This window comes from Dermacentor andersoni, chromosome 5 (assembly GCF_023375885.2).
Source record: "Dermacentor andersoni chromosome 5, qqDerAnde1_hic_scaffold, whole genome shotgun sequence".
NCBI lineage: Eukaryota > Metazoa > Arthropoda > Arachnida > Ixodida > Ixodidae > Dermacentor > Dermacentor andersoni.
Window position 1 is genome coordinate 2,260,857 of NC_092818.1, and position 18,793 is coordinate 2,279,649.

The 18,793-nt window shown below is 49.2% G+C and overlaps 2 protein-coding genes across 2 annotated transcripts in view; one reads left to right on the plus strand and one right to left on the minus strand.

Annotated features, from left to right (window-relative positions):
• The window catches only part of LOC126529900 (uncharacterized), a 603,581-nt gene that overhangs the window by 186,320 nt on the left and 398,468 nt on the right, over positions 1–18,793 (minus strand). The window lies entirely within an intron of this gene.
• Positions 14,596–15,465, plus strand: LOC129384575 (uncharacterized). Its single transcript, XM_055070093.1, has one exon. It carries the CDS (start codon positions 14,611–14,613, stop codon positions 15,463–15,465), a length of 855 nt encoding a protein of 284 aa, XP_054926068.1. The 5' UTR covers positions 14,596–14,610.

The following is an 18,793-nucleotide window of genomic DNA, read 5'->3' on the forward strand; positions in this document are numbered from 1 at the left end:
AGACGAAGGCGTGAGGATGAACTCTGAAGGCGTGGATGTCCTGAACAAATGTAAGCTCCAATGTTCGAAGTTACCACTGAGACGCGGTGTTTCGTGCTTAGTTGAAAATTCCCTGTCTGTCCTACCTGCTGACAAAGAAGGAGACTTTGCATTATTTTCACATGGTGGCGACAACAAAAAAGCTAATTAAGCAATAACAGCCGTGTTCAATCAACATAAGAGAATTTCACTCGCGAAAAAGCAGAGCTGTCGCGATGTGCCGAGACATGACCCTAGATAAAGTATTGAAAGCAATAGGAAAAAGCAAAAATGACATGAAAGAGCGTAGGTTTGGGCATGTTGGTACTCCATAACTTTTAGGTTTGTAGTGCACAAAAAGGGGAAGAGAGACAGAGGTACTACGCGGACACAGCGCTTACTTCCAACAATTGTTTTGTTCTACGAAGCGGTATACATATATGTGTACCGCTATACACTACTATATGTTTTTTCTACACCTCTGTCTCTCGTCCCCTTTTTGTGCGCTAAAAACCTAAAAGTCAAGAATGAGTCTCGACACATTTTTTTTGCGCGAAAACGCACAAAGCAGGTGTTCCGTCCAGGGTAATAGTATCGGAGAAAGGCATATGGCAGAAATCCATTGCAGTGTATTTATTATACAAACTTAACTTACTCAAGATTAAAGGTCCCTTCATCACGAAGAATTCCGAGCCTTTGTCTCTAGAGGCCAACTGTAACGCGGGACTAAAGGACTTCTCAGCAGATGTGAAGGACCTGTACTATTCTTTGCCCCAAACTGAATTGTTGTGTTCTATCATGCATAGATAAATTTGGGGCTGTCAGATTTAGTACGAAAGCGGGCACAACCGTTGAATATATTTTAGAACTTCGAGACTTGTATATGAAGTCAATATTTGTGCAAAGAAATGACATTCCGCATCTTCAAAAACAAGGGGTCGGTATAGGATCCTGCTTAGCGCCTGTTTAAAGCAACCTGTACTTAGCTAAAAAAGACAGAGACCCGTGTTCACACATCAATGATACAAAAGTTATTCAAATATTTAGGTAATTGTTTATGATTTTTTAGTGTTTGTCAATGTTAAGCTAGACAACTTTGACACAGAGTGTTCAGCAGTTAGTAATATTATACGTGGGTGCCTTGGTCCACTAGACGTTACGTTCGAAGTGCCCATAGAACAAAAGATCAAGTTTCTTGATGTTAAATTTACCTTCGGTGATGATCTAACTTGCTGGTGCTACAGTCTCAGGATAAATAAACGGCTTTTGTCATATCATTCAGTCCATTCTAAACTGGTAAAAAGAGGAATTGCGAATATATGTTCTACTAGCGCAGTTACTACATCATGCCATCATACACTGACGAAGCCTTCACACAACAGGCCATGCGGCTACATGAAGCAGGTTATCCCAATGGTGTTCTGGCATCAGTTGCAGAGGGAATACTTAGGCAAGTGCAGCAATCTGGGACTCCTGAACGTGCGGAAGGAAAGAGTAACCGCGAGAAAAAAAGACCAACAGTGATACCTTACATCCACCGGTTGTCGCACAACTTAATGAAAATTGCCCGCCGAGGTAACCCTGACGTTGTTTTTTCAGCACCTAACAAGCTATTCGGAACTGCGAGTCGGCCTAGTTGGAACAGATTCACCTTAAAACTTTTTGTACGCGAACAAACAGGGACGAAGAATAGGGGCAACACAAGGACAAGCGCTAGACGAGGAAAACGATCGGACGAGCGCTAGACGAGCGCACAAGGATGAGGAAAACAAGACCAGAAAAGAACGAAAGTGCTCCTAGCTACCAAGTTAATACCCTCCGTGGTTACTCAGTGGCTATGGTGTTGGGCTGCTGAGCATGAGGTCGCGGGATCGAATCCCGGCCACGGCGGCCGCATTTCGATGGGGGCGAAATGCGAAAACACCCGTCTACTTAGATTTAGGTGCGCGTTAAAAAACCCCGGGTGGTCAAAATTTCTGGAGTCCCCCACCATGGCGTGGCTCATGATCAGAAAGTGCTTTTGGCACGTAAAACACCATATTTTAAGCTACCAAGTTAAACACAGGAAAAAGTTTAGAGACTGTAAGACATCAATTATATATTGTCACGTGGTAGTGACGGTGAAGAAAGCAGCAATACGGTGAAATACAAAACCAAATTTTATTGCGCGAACCTGTGCTCACAAAAACAGGCTACACTTATAGCACAACGATAGCGGCGAACACGGTCGGCGATCGTCGGAAATCTGATCAGCGGGTCAAGCGCGTCGGCTTTTAAAGAACAGTCGTCGAATGTTCCAGACTAATCGTTCGGACCCGCGTGCCTTCCACAAAGTTCTACACCATTCGCGTCAGGTGATGAAATCAGATAACATAAGGTTCGGCGACAACAGACAGCGGATAGAAGCATGGATAACTTTCCAGAAACTTCGGATACATGCAGGCGCGTCCCGCGCTGTGCGATTACATTTGTTAGGCGGCGAAACGTGGTTGCCCGATAAAGATAAGTACACGTGTCAATACCCCCCTGTGAAAAAGCATCGTCCCGATGCTAGAAATATAAGTGAAACACAAAAGGAGACTTATTAAACACAAGTAACAAAACAACGAAAAGAAACAAAGTCCAAAAGTGAGTTACGCGAAGCCCCAAAGTTCATTAACGCTGGTAGTACGGCTTGAGTAGCACAACGTGGACTATTTCAGGTCGTGAGCGGCGCCGCTGTGATAGCGAAATGCCTTCTGGCACGACCTCATAGTCCAGTGCGCCAATACGTCGGATGATCTTGTACGGTCCGAAATAGCGACGCAAAAGCTTCTCGCTGAGTCCTCGTCGGCGTATAGGGGTCCAAACCCAAACACGGTCACCGGGCAGGTACTCGACGAAGCGTCGTCGGAGGTTGTAGTGTCGGCTGTCGGTCCTCTGCTGGTTCTTGATTCGCAGGCGGGCCAGCTGTCGGGCTTCTTCGGTGCGCTGGAGATAGGTAGCGACGTCAAGATTTTCCTCGTCAGTGACGTGCGGCAGCATGGCGTCGAGCGTCGTCGTCGGGTTCCTGCCGTAAACCAGCTTAAATGGCGTGATCTGTGTTGTTTCTTGCACCACCGTGTTGTAAGCGAATGTTACGTACGCCAGGACCGCATCCCACGTCTTGTGCTCGATGTCGACGTACATTGCTAGCATGTCGGCGAGGGTCTTGTTCAGGCGCTCCGTGAGACCATTCGTCTGCCGATGGTAGGCAGTTGTCCTCCTGTGACTTGCCTGGCTGTATTGCAGAATGGCTTGCGTGAGCTCTGCTGTAAAAGCCGTTCCTCTGTCGGTGATGAGGACTTCTGGAGCACCATGGCGCAGCAGGGTGTTCTCGACGAAAAATTTCGCCACTTTGGCTGCGCTGCCTTTCGGTAGAGCTTTAGTTTCAGCGAAACGGCTCAGATAGTTCGTCGCCACGACGACCCACTTATTTCCGGATCTTGGTGTCGGAAACGGTCCTAACAAGTCCATCCAGATCTGCTGAAAAGGTCATAAAGGAGGCTTGATCGGCTGTAGTAATCCCGCTGGCCTTGTCGGTGGTGTCTTGCGTCGCTGACAGTCTCTGCACATCTTCATGTAACGGGTGACGTCGGTGGTTTGACGTGGCCAGTAATATCTTTCCTGCATCCTCGACAGCGTCCTGGAGAATCCTAGATGCCCAGTGGTCTGATCGTCATGTAGGACATGCAGTATTTCTGGACGCAGCGCTGAGGGAACAATAAGAATGTAGTTGGCGCGGACTGATGGGAAGTTCTTCACGAGCAGGTTGTTTTGTAGTGTGAACGAAGACAATCCTCGCCTAAATGCCTTAGGGACAACGTCGGTGTGCCCTTCCACATACTCGACAAGGCTTTTTAGCTCCTGGTCTGCTCGTTGCTGTTCAGCGAAGTCTTCAGCGTTTATTATTCCAAGGAAGGCGTCGTCATCCTCGTCATATTGCGGCGGTGGGTCAATGGGGGCGGGTGATAGGCAATCGGCATCTGAACGTTTTCGTCCGGACTTGTATGTTACCGTGATGTCGTATTTTTGAAGTCTGAGGCTCCACCGCGCCAGCCGTCCTGAAGGGTCCTTGAAGTTAGCTAGCCAACACAACGCGTGATGGTCGCTGACCACTTTGAATGGCCTGTCATAGAGGTAAGGGCGAAATTTCGCTGCCGCCCAAACGATGGCGAGGGATTCCTTTTCGGTTGTAGAATAATTGCCTTCCGCTTTTGACAACGACCGGCTAGCGTAAGCTATCACGTGTTCATGTCCATCTTTTCTCTGGACTAGGACGGCACCGAGGCCTAGGCTACTGGCGTCAGTGTGTATTTCGGTATCGGCGTGCTCGTCGAAGTTCGCAAGTACGGGCGGCGACTGCATGCGTCGTTTGAGTTCTTGAAATGCGTCGTCCTGCGGCGTTTCCCGCTTGAACTCGACGTCACATTTAGTTAGCTTTGTCAGCGGCTCAGCGATGCGTGAAAAGTCCTTGACAAATCGCCTGTAGTAGGCACATATGCCAAGAAATCTACGCACTGCCTTCTTGTCGATGGGCTGCGGGAACTTTGCAATGTTGGGGCGGACTCCAGACTTGCTGATGACGTGGCCTAGGAACGGAAGCTCATCGTAAGCGAAGCGGCACTTTTCTGGCTTCAGAGTAAGCCCTGATGACTTGATGGCCTCTAGTACTGTCGCAAGCTGCCTCAGGTGCTCATCGAAATTGCCGGCGAAAACGACGACGTCATCGAAGTAAACGAGACTGGTCTGCCACTTCAATCCTGCTAAAACCGTGTCCATCACGCGCTGGAACGTTGCAGGCGCCGAGCACAGTCCGAATGGCATAACCTTGAATTCGTAGAAGCCGTCTGGGGTGATGAAGGCCGTCTTTTATTTATTTTATTTATTTGTTTATTAGATACTGCCAGCTTGAATGTCAAGCTTTTGGCAGGAGTGGGGTACATAACAATACAGCATGTAGGAATAGAATGTACATTTGGTCGAGCAAGTACGGCATGAGAAGAACCCACATAAGCTATACAAAGCGGAGTACAAACAATATGCCACGACAATGTGAACTATCGTTAGCTATTGTGGAATACACTTAAGAAAGAAGACACCGTCGAACCCTCAACCACATTGGCAGGTAGGTTATTCCATGTGCGAATTGGGCTCGGGAAAAATGAGGCTTTGAACATGTTTGTTCTGCACAAGAACTCGCTCACCTTCTTTGAATGGAAAGAACGGGTTTGTCGCTGGGTAATTCAATGAAAATATGCATTTTTATTTATTCCAAGTTGGTTATGGTAAATTAAGTAGAACATTTTTAGTTTGTCCTGGTGTCGTTTTACCTGTAGGGTCTCTAAATTAGCGGTTTGCAAAAGGGCTGATGGGGATTTTTTCCAACTATAACAATTATATATGAACCTGACGCATTTGCGTTGGACATTTTCAAGTTTGGTAATATTGCACTTTGTGTGTGGATCCCAGAAAATTGCTGCATATTCTAGAATTGATCTAATGAAAGTTTTGTACACGAGTAGTTTAATTTCTGTGGAGGATTTACTAGGGGTTCTTGTTAAATATCCAAGTTGTTTCATTGCCTTATTTACGGTGTACGTTATGTGGTCATTCCATTTCAAATCTGATGTAATTATGACTCCTAAGTATTTGTATTTTGTAACATGAGACAAGGCGTTGTTATCGATGGTGTAGCGGAACTTCAAAGGATTAACTTTACGTGTCACAGTCATAGCTACTGTTTTTTTATAATTAATGCACATTTGCCAAGTTGAGCACCAGGCTTCGTCCTAATTCCTCATCGTCGTTGCACAAAATCTCATGGTGAAGTATGCAACCATCGGCAAACACACGTATTTTAACTGATATATTGGCTGCAATATTATTTATAAATACTAAGAAAAGTAATGGTCCCAGGACGGAGCCCTGAGGAACACCGGACTCTACAGGGGCAGGGTCCTAACTGATTCCATCAATATATACTGTTTGATGCCTGAATGATAAGTATGCCGCTAGCCATGCGAGCAATGTATCATTTTTCATAATAGGCTTAAGTTTCAAATGCAGCTTTTGGTGGCACACTCTATCGAAAGCTTTCTCGAAATCCAGAAATATCATGTCTATTTGATTGCTCCTATCTAATGCTGCTGCGAGGTCATGGACAATCTCTAGTAACTGCGTTACCGTGGAATGTTCGCGACGGAAACCATGCTGTCGGCTATCAATAATGCAGTTTTCCTCAGCAAAAGTGGAAATATGCGGGAAAATAATGTGCTCGAGTACCTTCGCACATGTACATAATAAGGAAATAGGCCTGTAGGAAAAGACAAGAGACCGGTCGCTGGTTTTGGGTATCGGTGCGATTTTAGCATGTTTCCAATCGTTCGGAAGTTCAGCACAGGACAATGATTTATCAAATACCAAGCATAAGTACTTTGCGCACCATTCAGCGCAACGGAAGAGAAAAGAAGCAGGAATGCCGTCAATTCCCGGCGACTTTCTGATATCTAATATCTTTCTGATTTCGCGATCTCTTTCGTCGACTTCTATTTGCCAATAGCCAGACTTGAGGTCAATTGACGAGAAGTATTTAGCGTTGCAGAGCCGATCCAATGCGTCGTCTATCCGTGGGAGGGGGTATACGTCCTTCTTCGTGATCTTGTTCAGACGACGACAATCGACGCAGAAACGCAGAGTTCCGTCCTTTTTCTTCAACAGGACAACAGGGGATGCCCACGGGCTTTTCGACGGCTGGATGATGTCGTCGCGCAGCATTTCGTCGACTTGTTCTCTTATAGCTTTACGTTCTCGCGGCGAAACTCGGTAAGGGCTCTGGCGGAGTGGTCGAGTGCACTCCTCGGTGATGATGCGATGCTTGGCGACTGGTGTTTGTCGAATCCTCGATGACGTCGAAACACAGCCTTTGTATCGTCGGAGCAGACTTCTCAGCTGCTGTTGCTTAATCACGGGGAGACTTGGATTAATGTCGTAGTCTGGTTCGGGAACCATGGTCGTCGGGGTAGGTGCGGCGGAATCCGAGAGGACAAACGCGTTACTGCTTTCAAGAATTTCCTCGATGTACGCGATCGTCGTGCCCTTGTTGAAGTGCTTGAACTCCCGGCTGAAGTTTGTCAGGAACACTTCGGTTTTCCCTCCATGCAGTCGAGCGATCCCTCTTGCGACACAAATTTCACGGTCTAGCAGTAGACGTTGGTCGCTTTCGATGACGCCTTCTACGTCAACGGGTGTTTCGGTACTGACCGAAATAACAATGCTGGAGCGAGGCGGGATGCTTACTTGATCTTCGAGCACACTCAAGGCGTGGTGACTACGAGGGCTCTCCGGCGGCATTGCTTTATCTTCCGACAGCGGTATTGACTTCGACTTCAGGTTGATGATTTCGCCGTGGTGGTCCAGGAAGTCCATACCGAGAATGACGTCTCGTGAACACTGTTGGAGAATAACGAAGGTGGCAGGGTAAGTCCGGTCATGAATGGTTATTCTTGCCGTGCAGATCCCAGTCGGCGTGATGAGGTGTAATTCAGGAGAGCACGTTGTTGGGCCAGTCGGTCGTACATACTTAAAGAAGAGAATTGTGCTAAAAAAGACACGGACGAGTCAGGACATGGACGGGCGCAACGTGCGCCCGTCCATGTCCTTACTCGTCCGTGTCTTTTTTAGCGCAATTCCCTTCTTTAAGTGTGATGAGGTGTCCTCCAGCGGTGCGAATTTGAGGGCCTTCCCATGCGGTCTTACCTTCCTTCAACTGGGCGGCGATATGTCCACTCATTACGGAGTAATCAGCCCCTGTGTCCACTAAGGCGGTAACTGCGTGGCCATCGAGAAGCACGTCGAGGTCGGTTGTTCTTTGTCTGGCATTGCAGTTAGGTCTTGGCGTTGGATCACGGCTGCGTCTTGTTGAACTGAAGTTGGAACGTCGCGTCGTCAAGTCGTCTTTCGTCGGTGTAGTCTTCGCTTCCTGACTTCGTCGGGACGGCGGCGTGTCATTGCTATGCCGTCGAGATGGTCTCTTCGTCGTCTTCGTCGACGGCGGAGGATCTTGGTCAGTTCGACGAACAGCAACCGCACCTCCATCGGTTGCTGCTTTTAGTTTTCCGGATATGGGCTCGCAGAGCGGCCCCGGGCTGGGCCGGTGTATGGTCGGCGCTGCGGCGACAGGTAACGGCCTGGTGACGGCAAACGGGACGGTCGTCGAGGGTTCCACTGAGTGGCGGCGAGGTAGTCGGCGATGTCACGAGGGCGCTCACCTTCCCAAGGGCGCGGTGCATCGACGGCAAACCCTCGCAATCCCAGGTCGCGGTATGGGCATCGGCGGTACACATGGCCGGCTTCGCCGCAGTGGTAGCAGAGCGGGCGGTGGTCGGGGGCTCGCCAAATGTCCGTCTTCCTCGCGTAGCTGCGCTGCGCGGCGGGTGGGCGGGCTGTCGGCGGTGGCGGTGGACGATGGAATTGCGGCGTTACAGGGCCCTGGCATTGTCGCGGAGGAGGAGCTTGACGGCGGGCGACGGCGGCGTAGGTCATCGCATCCGGCTGAGGTTGCGGTGATCGTGGTTGCACCTCAGGGATTCCAAGCGATCGCTGAACCTCTTCTTTGACGATTTCAGCGATTGGATCCACTTGAGACTGCGACCTTGGGTAGAACATCTGCAGCTCCTCCCGTACGACCGCTCTGATAGTCTCGCGTAGATCGTCGATAGCCAGTGATTGAACCCCGGCGTAGTTTGTAGAGTTCGTGCGGCGATCGAATTGCCGGTTTCGGATCTCGAGTGTCTTCTCAATGTTCGTCGCCTCACGAAGAAACTCTTCGACGGTCTTTGGTGGGCTTCTTACCATTCCGGCGAAAAGTTCCTCCTTTATACCACGCATCAGTAGGCGGACTTTCTTCTCCTCGGCCATATCCGGGTCGGCGTGGCTGAACAAACGGCTCATTTCTTCCGTAAAGATGGCAACGTTCTCGTTTGGTAGCTGCACTCGGGTGTCCAGCATAGCTTCGGCCCTTTCCTTGCGCACGACGCTTGGAAAGGTGCGCAGGAAGCCGCTACGGAACAGGTCCCACGTTGTCAAGGTCGACTCCCTGCTCTCAAACCACGTTCTGGCGGCGTCTTCTAAGGCGAAGTAGACATGCCGCAGCTTGTCGTCGGAGTCCTAGTTGTTGAATGTCACTATGATTCCGAGTCTTCAGTCGCTGCTCCATGGAAGGTTGGTGGGTCCAGAGGTTGTTGTAGGATAACGGGGGACGCTGGGGCAGCCATTGGGGTCGTCTTGACCACGATCTTTGTCGTCTCAGGTAGAAGTCCGTGCTCTGGGGGCAGTCCTTGCACTCTGCGGCTAGCACGCTGGTCTTGGGCGATGTTGGTTCTGTCCTCGGGCTTCGGGCTTGGATCGCGGCTTTGTGGGGGCGTTCGGTACATGAACGCACAAGCACCTCCACCAGATGTCCCGTGGTAGTGACGGTGAAGAAAGCAGCAATACGGTGAAATACAAAACTAACTTTTATTGGGCGAAGCTGTGCCCACAAAAACAGGCTACACTTATAGCACAACGATAGCGGCGAAGACGGTCAGCGATCGTCGGAAATCTGATCAGTGGGTCAAGCACGTCGGCTTTTAAAGAACAGTCGTCGAATGTTCCAGACTAATCGTTCGGACCCGCGTGCCTTCCACAAAGTTCTACACCATTCGCGTCAGGTGATGAAATCAGATAACATAAGGTTCGGCGACAACAGACAGCGGATAGAAGCATGGATAACTTTCCAGAATCTTCGGATACATGCAGGCGCGTCCCACGCTGTGCGATTACATTTGTTAGGCGGCGAAACCTGGTTGCCCGACAAAGATAAGTACACGTGTCAGTATCGTATACCTTCATCATCTGGGGAGTATTACGTCGGACAATCGGGCAGATGCATTAGCGATAGACTGCGCGAACACAAAAATAAATCCACGAAGTTGTATCAGATGGACTGAAGCGTAACTGCAAGTCGGCCTAGTTGGAATAGATACATTATCTAAAAATATATTGTGCGCGAACAGACAGGGACAAAAAAAGGGCAACACAAGGACGAGTGCTTTCTAACAACTGGTTTTATTTTCGAAGAACTTCCTGCTTAAATACCCATAGATCTGCGCGATCTAGTCACACAGAGCACGCCTATAACTCATGAGATAAAATGCCGTGGACCAAAGCCACCCCGTCAACATAAAAACATGAAAGCGCATGTAACAAGAAATTATGATGAAAATACGTTATAGATGTGATGACAACAACGAATTTTGTTTATCCAGCAATGAAACAGAAGCATGGCTGATGCATTTTTCCTTTTGTCTTTCAATCCAGTGCGCTTCCTCAATTTCTCTCGCGGTTTGATTCTTATGCTTATACAAAATTACGGTGCTATTAAGACACGGTGAGCAATCGTGTTCTTGACAATGCATTGCAAAATGCCTTCCAGGGCGACCTTTCAGACTGGATAAGTGTTCCCTTAGTCTCGTGTTGATGCATCTCAAAGTCTGCCCTACGTATATCTGACCACACGTCATAGGAAAATCATAAACGTTTTTCACACAATCAACAAATTGGTTCTTACGCGGGTGTCTAACGCTACATTCATTCTTGGCATCATCCTTTCTTTCGAACTTATTTTTAACCTTAGAACGCACACTACCTATCTTGTTTTTTGCCGAAAACACAACATTTACTTCGTAACTCCCAGCCGCCTTTTTAACTCTATGTGAAAGGCCTGTAACCTTCGAAGCCAAATCCTTCTGCCTTTGGTTCTTTGTGCCTTGTTCTTTATCCTCTTTCAGTTTTTTCATTAGTCTATCGCATGACACCAGCATCACAGTGAGCGGGTACCCAGCCTTTCTCAACCTATCAACTTGCTCAAGAAACGCGAAGTTTACAGTGTGGTGACATGACTTCATCAATGCTGACCGGAAACATGAAAGGACTATCCCATTCTTCACAAGCCTGGAATGGTTTGAGGCATTGTTCATTAGCGGTTTTCCAGCTCGGGGAGAGAATGACCAACACACATGTTCCGGTAGAAATTCTAACTTGACGTCAGGAAACTGTAGCTTATTATCTACCGGTACTTCCGGTGGCCAAAGCTTCGGTAAGCGATAGATCCAGGCCTAATGTTGATAGGACTGCTAAATATTTGGTTGAGAGCGATCTTCGTGTGGTTCAAGCAGACAAGGAAGGCTTTCTGGTGGTTGCACCGCAGGATTGTTATTTAGAAAAGGCTTTCCTAGCGGTGAATAAGTGCTTTAAGAAATGTGATGTAAATGTAGAAAGCGCTAAAAAGAAGGCGGTGGAGCTATTGAAAAAATGTGACCAAGAAAAGCTTTCGTCACATATAAAGAACTCAAAAGGAATGAAACTAGAGATATCTTTTACGGCAAAAACGCACAAGCAAGGAATTCCTTTTAGGCCATTTGTGTCCGAGCGAGGATGGTGGCAGGGTCTGGTAGCGGGGTTCCTGCAGAAAATGTTGAATTCCTTAGAAGCACAGGATGCGTACTTGTTAAAAAACTCTGAAGGCCTAGTGAATTTTCAGGAATCGGATAGTACAAGTCGCAGCTGGGGATTCAGCATAAATGTTCAAGATTCCTGACCGCATGAGCCCCTAATGTGCAGTGTAAAAGACTGCATAACAAACGAGAATGACGAGGTGTCATTGCGCAACACGTGGGGGATGGTTATTGAATCCGTTCTTGGAATTCTGCATTTTTACTTAGCGAATACACATGTAGGATTCTTTGGTGAATCGTATCTACAGGCAAGGGGTGTGTGCATTGGGTCAAAGGTAGCTCCCATCCTTAGTAGCATTTTTTTATGAAGCATAGACAGAGAACTGGCAAAAGATTTGGAAGGTGTAGTATATAAGGTATACAGATATGTCGATGAATACATTATTTTAGGCTTTCACGTAGACAAGTGTGCTCTCAGGAATAGGGTACTAGAAGCCTTTAACTCTCTGGGCAAAGGCTTGACATTTACTTCGGAAGTACCGGTAGATAATAAGCTACAGTTTCTTGACGTCAAGTTAGAATTTCTACCGGAACATGTGTGTTGGTCATTCTCGCCCCGAGCTGGAGGAAAACCGCTAATCAACTATGCCTCAAACCATTCCTGGCTTGTGAAGAATGGGATAGTCATTTCATGTTTCCGGTCAGCGTTGATGAAGTCATGTCACCACACTGTAAGCTTTGCATTTCTTGAGCAAGTTGATAGGCTGAGAAAGGCTGGATACCCGCTCGCTGTGATACTGGCGTCATGCGATAGACTAATTAAAAAATTGAAACAGGATAAAGAACAATGCACAAAGTCACTGAGCACGTGCTGGTGGGCGAGTTGGTTATGCACGATTACAAAGAAGGCGCCAAATAAAACAACAGAGGAAGGAAGGAGACACGAGACACGTAGGCGCACTAACAACAGAGTATTTTATTTCTTGACATGGGAATATATAGCTGCTGTCAAGGATCAAAACAACGAGAAGAAACAGGGCCGTCATCTGCATCGCGCAAGGAAGCCATGATACAGAATAACTTCTAAGTGTCGCTGCCAAGATACGCCAGTTCTTTTGTCAAAAAAGAAACTGAGGCTTCACTGATACAATCATCACCACGCTTCTTGATCTCAAGCGCTTCCAATATCACCCTTGTCAGTTGATCATCAGCTCTGTTCAAAACACACGTTCTATCAAAATCTGGAATGCACTTGTGAGCCTTACGATGCGCACTTATATGACCGGAGAGCTGGTTTTCCATCTTATATCGATGCTCATGCAATCTGTCATTCAGACATCTGCCCGTTTGGCCTACATATGATGAACCACATGACAAGGGAACCGAATAAACTACTTTACACATCCGACATATTTCTGCCCATGTTTTTTTGCGCACACCTGTTTATATTCTCGATGCCCTGCGTTCACCTTGGCACACATCAAACGAAGACGTTTAGGAGCGGAAAATAAAATCCGAACACCAGCTCGTTTACCTACTTTTTTTCAGATTGTGAGATATACCGTGAACATACGGAATGATAGCACACCTGGTTTCAGAAGGGCCTGCTCGACCCTGGTTTACAACGTTAGGTTGCTTGAGCTGTCTGAGCATTTTTTCTGCAACAGATACGATCACATGGTGAGGATAACTTGCCCCTTTTAGGCAGCTGACCTGACATTGAAAACTGCTTTGCAGCCGATGCAAAGCCGATGCACTGCTTTGCAGCTTTGCAGCCGAGCGGCTGCAAAGCAGTTTTAGCGACACTTAGAAGTTATTCTGTATCGTGGCTTCCTTGCGCGATGCAGGTGACGGCCCTGTTTCTTCTTGTTGTTTTGATCCTTGACAGCAGCTATATATTCCCATGTCAAGAAATAAAACACTCAGTTGTTAGTGCGCCTACGTGTCTCGTGTCTCCTTCCTTCGTCTGTTGTTTTATTTGGCGCCTTCTTTGTAATAATGCACAAAGAATCAAAGGCAGAAGGATTTGGCTTCCAAGGTTACAGTGATGCCGTATGTTCACGGCCTTTCACATAAACTTAAAAAGGTGGCTGGGAGTTACGAAGTGAAAGTGGTGTTTTCGGCAAAAAACAAGATAGGTGGTGTGTGTTCTAAGGTTAAAAATAAGCTCGAAAGAAAGGACGATGCAAAGAATCAATGTAGCGTTAGACATCCGCGTAAGAACCAATTTGTTGATTGCGTGAAAAACGTTGTTTATCAGATTCCTATGACGTGTGGTCAGGTATACGCAGGGAAGACCTCGAGATGCATGAACACGATACTAAGGGAACACTTATCCAGTCTGAAAGGTCGCCCTGGAAGGCATTTTGCAATGCATTGTTAAGAACACGATTGCTCACCGTGTCTTAATAGCACCGTAATTTTGTATAAGCATAAGAATCAAACTCCGAGAGAAATTGTGGAAGCGCACCAGATTGAAAAACAAAAGGAAAAATGCATCACCCATCCTTCTGTTTCATTGCTGGATAAAGAAAATTCGTTGTTGTCCTCACATCTATAACGTATTTTCATCGTAAGTGCTTGTTACATGCGCCTTGATGTTTTTATGTTGACCGGGTGTCTTTGGTCCACGGCATTTTATCTGGAGAGTTTGTAGCGGCGCGGCGATGGAGCTGCGCACCACCCCCGCAGCCATAGACAACTCCGCGGGGCGTCCCGCGGGCCTCCCGTAAGCGGACCTTCGCGACTGTTGGAAACCAGGCACACGGACACATGATCCGACTCACTGTGCCGAACGTCGTGCGCGAGCTCCCTTTTCTTATTACTTTGTTTACTGCTTTCCTTTCGCACTAGGTCCGCGCACCGCACTTCTCTATGCTCCTTTTCCCTCTTTTCTCCTCTCTCTCTCTAAAGCCCTCGCCACTTCCGGCGCGCTGCGCGCGCCCGCTCAGTTCTCTTTTTGGACAGAATAAACTAGACCTTGTTACCGAAAAGACGTGTGTCCGTCTCGTTTACCACGGCTCTGCAAAGGGGTGACCCGTAGTTTTCTTCGCGGCACTGCCGAAGTTATTGTGGAGCCATGCACAGCAACGAGATGCAACCAGACACTGAACTTACGGGCACGACCGAGCAACAAGACGTCTCTGCGGTTTCCATCCGACTCCCACCATACTGGGACCGCAACCCTGCAGTTTGGTTTCTTCAAGCGGAATCGCAATTTATTCTCTCTGGAGTTCGCACGGAACAACGCAAGTACCACCTAGTTGTTTCGGCACTGTCGCCTACTGCTGCAGAAGAAGTTGCCGACCTGCTTTCTGGACCGGCTTCCGCCGCTCCATACAGCGATCTTAAGGCTGCACGTCTCGAGCGCACAACAACATCGCAGCGAGCCCGCATGCAGCAGTTGCTCTCCGCACAGGACTTGGGAGACCGTCGGCCAAGCCAGCTCCTTCGCCGTATGCGACAGCTCATGAGCGGCAACACAACAGTAAACGACGACCGCCTCCTTCGGGAATTGTTCATGCAGCGCCTTCCAGTAAACGTTCAGATGATACTCGCTACAGCCACGGTAATGGACCTCAACAGCCTGGCCAGCCTGGCGGACAAAGTCATGGAGGTGGTGACGCCAGCGGTGTGCAACGTAAGACCATCAAGCACCACTGCGAGTTCAGTGCCGCAAAGATCCTCCGCCGCTTCTCCCATCGACATGCTCTGCAATCGCCTTGAACAATTAGTTTGTGCTGCGGAGCGTCATCGCACTTCACCCCGTCACGGAAGGTACCGCAGCTCGAGTAGATCACGGCGTCCAAGAGAAGAACGCTCCCGGTCTCAAACGCCACCACGGGTATGCTTTTATCACCGCCGCTTCGGGCACGAGGCACGCCACTGCCTCCGTCCTTGTGCATGGCAGGGAAACCAGCCGGCCGAACTTTAATGGCGACAACCGGTCAGGGCCAAAGCAAAAGTCGCCTATTTCATGCCATGGACAGAACCACAGGCCAGCAATACCTGGTGGACACCGGGGCGGAGGTCAGCATTATTCTCGCGCAACGTTCCGACCGAACTACACCGCCGACCTCCTACCTTCAAGCTGTCAACGGTGGCAGGATACCTGTTCACAAGTCGCGGTCCCTCACCCTGAACCTTGGCCTGCGCCGCGTGTTCCGTTGGGTTTTCCTCGTCGCTGACGTTCGCCGTGCTCTTATTGGCGCTGATTTCCTGGACCACCATGGACTGCTGGTCGATGTGAAACGCCAACGCCTGCTGGACACTGCTACGTTGCTCTCTGTTCATGGCGTCGTTTCCTGTGACTCGCCTATAGTCGCCCCAACCACAACAATTGCTGGTGATCCTTTTGCTTGCCTCCTTCAAAAGTTCCCCAACCTCACGCGACCACCCGACTGGACAACATGATGTACGTCATCACATCCTAACAACTGGTCCACCTGTATTTGCTCGCCCACGACGACTCGCCCCAGACAAACTCAAGATTGCCCGAGCAGAGTTCGAACACATGTTGGAACTTGGAATTATACGACCATCGTCCAGCAGCTGGGCGTCTCCGCTCCATCTGGTCCCCAAGAAATCAGGTGACTGGAGGCCATGTGGGGACTGCCGATCCCTGAATGCAAAAACCATTCCGGACCGGTACCCACTGCCTAACATCCATGATTTCACGTCGGCACTGGATGGCACTATAGTATTTTCCAATATTGACCTAGTGCGAGCCTTTCACCAAATTCCTGTCGCACAAGAAGACATTCCAAAAACAGCAATTACCACTCCATTTGTCCTCTTTGAATTTTTGAGAATGCCATTCGGGCTCCGAAATGCTGCACAGACATCACAGCGGTTCATCGACACAGTCACACGTGGTCTGCCGTTCGTTTTCGCCTACGTTGACGATTTGCTTGTGGCAAGCTCATCCCACGAAGAGCACCTCCAACATCTCCATCATCTTTTTGAGCGCCTATCAGCAAATGGTATCGTCGTCAACACTGCCAAGAGCGAGTTCGGAGTACCATCACTTGATTTTCTCGGCCATCGCTTGGATAACAACGGCATCCGCCCTCTTCCTCACTAAGTGCAAGCCATCATGGAGTTTCCCAAGCCAGCTTCAATCACTAAGCTGCGCCAGTTTCTAGGCCTGGTAAACTTTTACCTCCGATTCATTAGAAACTGTGCTATGCTGCTGGAACCCCTCGCGCGTTTGCTCTGCGGCAAACAATCGTCAACTGCACTGCCCTGGGACAGCACAACAGATGAAGCTTTCAATTCCATCAAGCACGCTTTGGCCGATGCCACACTGCTAGCTCATCCCAACCCCAGCTATCCGTTGTCGCTCATGACGGATGCCTCCAGCTCTGCGGTCGGAGCGGTACTGCAACAAAAAGTAAACGGTGGGTGGCAGCCCCTTGCCTTTTTCTCAAAACGCATGACCCCCGCACAAACACGTTATAGTGTTTTCGGCCGTGAGTTGCTCGCCATATTTCTTGCCGTGAGGCATTTCCGGCACCTACTTGAAAGCCGCTCGTTCACAATCTTCACTGACCACAAGCCTCTCACCTACTCAATCGGCCGCTCTGAATCATTATACTCTCCACGTGAGGTGCGCCAGCTCGCCTTCATCTCAGAGTTTTCAACTGACATACGCCACGTCAGCGGCGTTGACTACTCACCAGCTGACGCTCTCAGTCGCGTGGATGCTATCACACGCAGTCGCTCCAGGAGCTCTATCTCAACATCATTTCCTTTCAACCTCCAAGAATTGGCTACAGGACAAGCTAGTGATTCTGAGCTCCGTCACCTACGTGACGCGTCAACATCTCTTCAGCTTGAATCAGTTACCTTTGAAGATGTGCCAATTGTTTGCGACACCTCCACGGGCACACCTCCGCCTTACCTAACCACCTCTTTCCGCAAGCAAATATTTGACTCATATCACACTCTTGCACACCCAGGCATTCGCGCATCTCAAAAGCTTGTCTCATCACGCTTCGTCTGGCCGGGCATGAACGCAAATATCAGGGACTGGGTCCGCTCGTGCGCACCTTGTCAGCGCGCGAAAGTTCAGCGGTACCCTGTCCCCCCTACAAAGCCTTTCTTGCAACCCGACGAACGTTTCTCCGTTGTGCCCGTCGACATTGTCGGCCCGCTACCCCCATGCCAAGGCTATCGCTATCTTCTGACGTGTCGACCGCTTTACCCGCTGGCCCGAAGCGACACCTATCCCCGACATGTCTGCAGCTACTGTCGCCGCAGCTTTTGCGTCCATTTGGGTATCCCGATTTGGCTGTCCAACGAAAGTTGTCACTGATCGAGGCCGGAAATTTGAGTCGTCCCTTTTCACGGAGCTACTTCAACTTCTCGGAACAGCACGCTTGCGAACTGCCTCCTACCACCCTCAAACAAATGGCCTCGTCGAGAGATTTCATCGCCATCTCAAGGCAGCACTCACAGCGCACGGCTGCCCAAACAAGTGGGTTGACAGACTTCCGCTCACGCTTCTCGGAATTCGATCTGCCTTCAAAGAGGACCTCTCCTGCGCTACTGCGGAGCTTGTTTACGGCACCTCGCTTCGCCTGCCAGCCGACTTCTTCGAAGAAAAGACCCTCACCTCCTCTGTAACAGCAAGCGAGTACGTCGACCAGCTTCGCGATGTGTTCCGAAACCTCCGTCCGCAGCCTACACGTTTTAACAAACCCCGTGCAGTGTATATCACTTCAGACTTGCAGACAGCCACACATGTTTTTGTGCGTTACGGCCCCGTGCGCGGCTCGCTTCAGCCCCACTACCTCGGGCCATTCCCCGTTTTAGAACGTTTGCCTTCTAACTTCGTCGTTGACGTAAATGGGACACGGGATACGATCGCGCTTGAGCGACTCAAGCCAGCATTCAGCGAGGCACCCGCGCTTAATTATCTCGCCTTCCCGGGACATGCGGACTCCGCCTTGCAAGTGCGCGGTTCGTCACCTCTTCGTCGCGTGCACTGGGCTGCCACTTGTGCATTGTGAGCATCGTTCTTCGCTTCCGCTTCCTCTCTAAGGGGGGAGCAATCTGTAGCGGCGCGGCGATGGACAGAATAAACTAGACCTTGTTACCGAAAAGACGTGTGTTCGTCTCGTTTACCACGGCTCTACAAGTTATATGCGCTATAGGCGTGCTATGTGGGACTAGATCGCGCAGATCTGTGGTTATCTAAGCAGGAAGTTCTTCGAAAATGAAACCAGTTGTCAGAAAGCGCTCGTCCTTGTGCTGCCCTT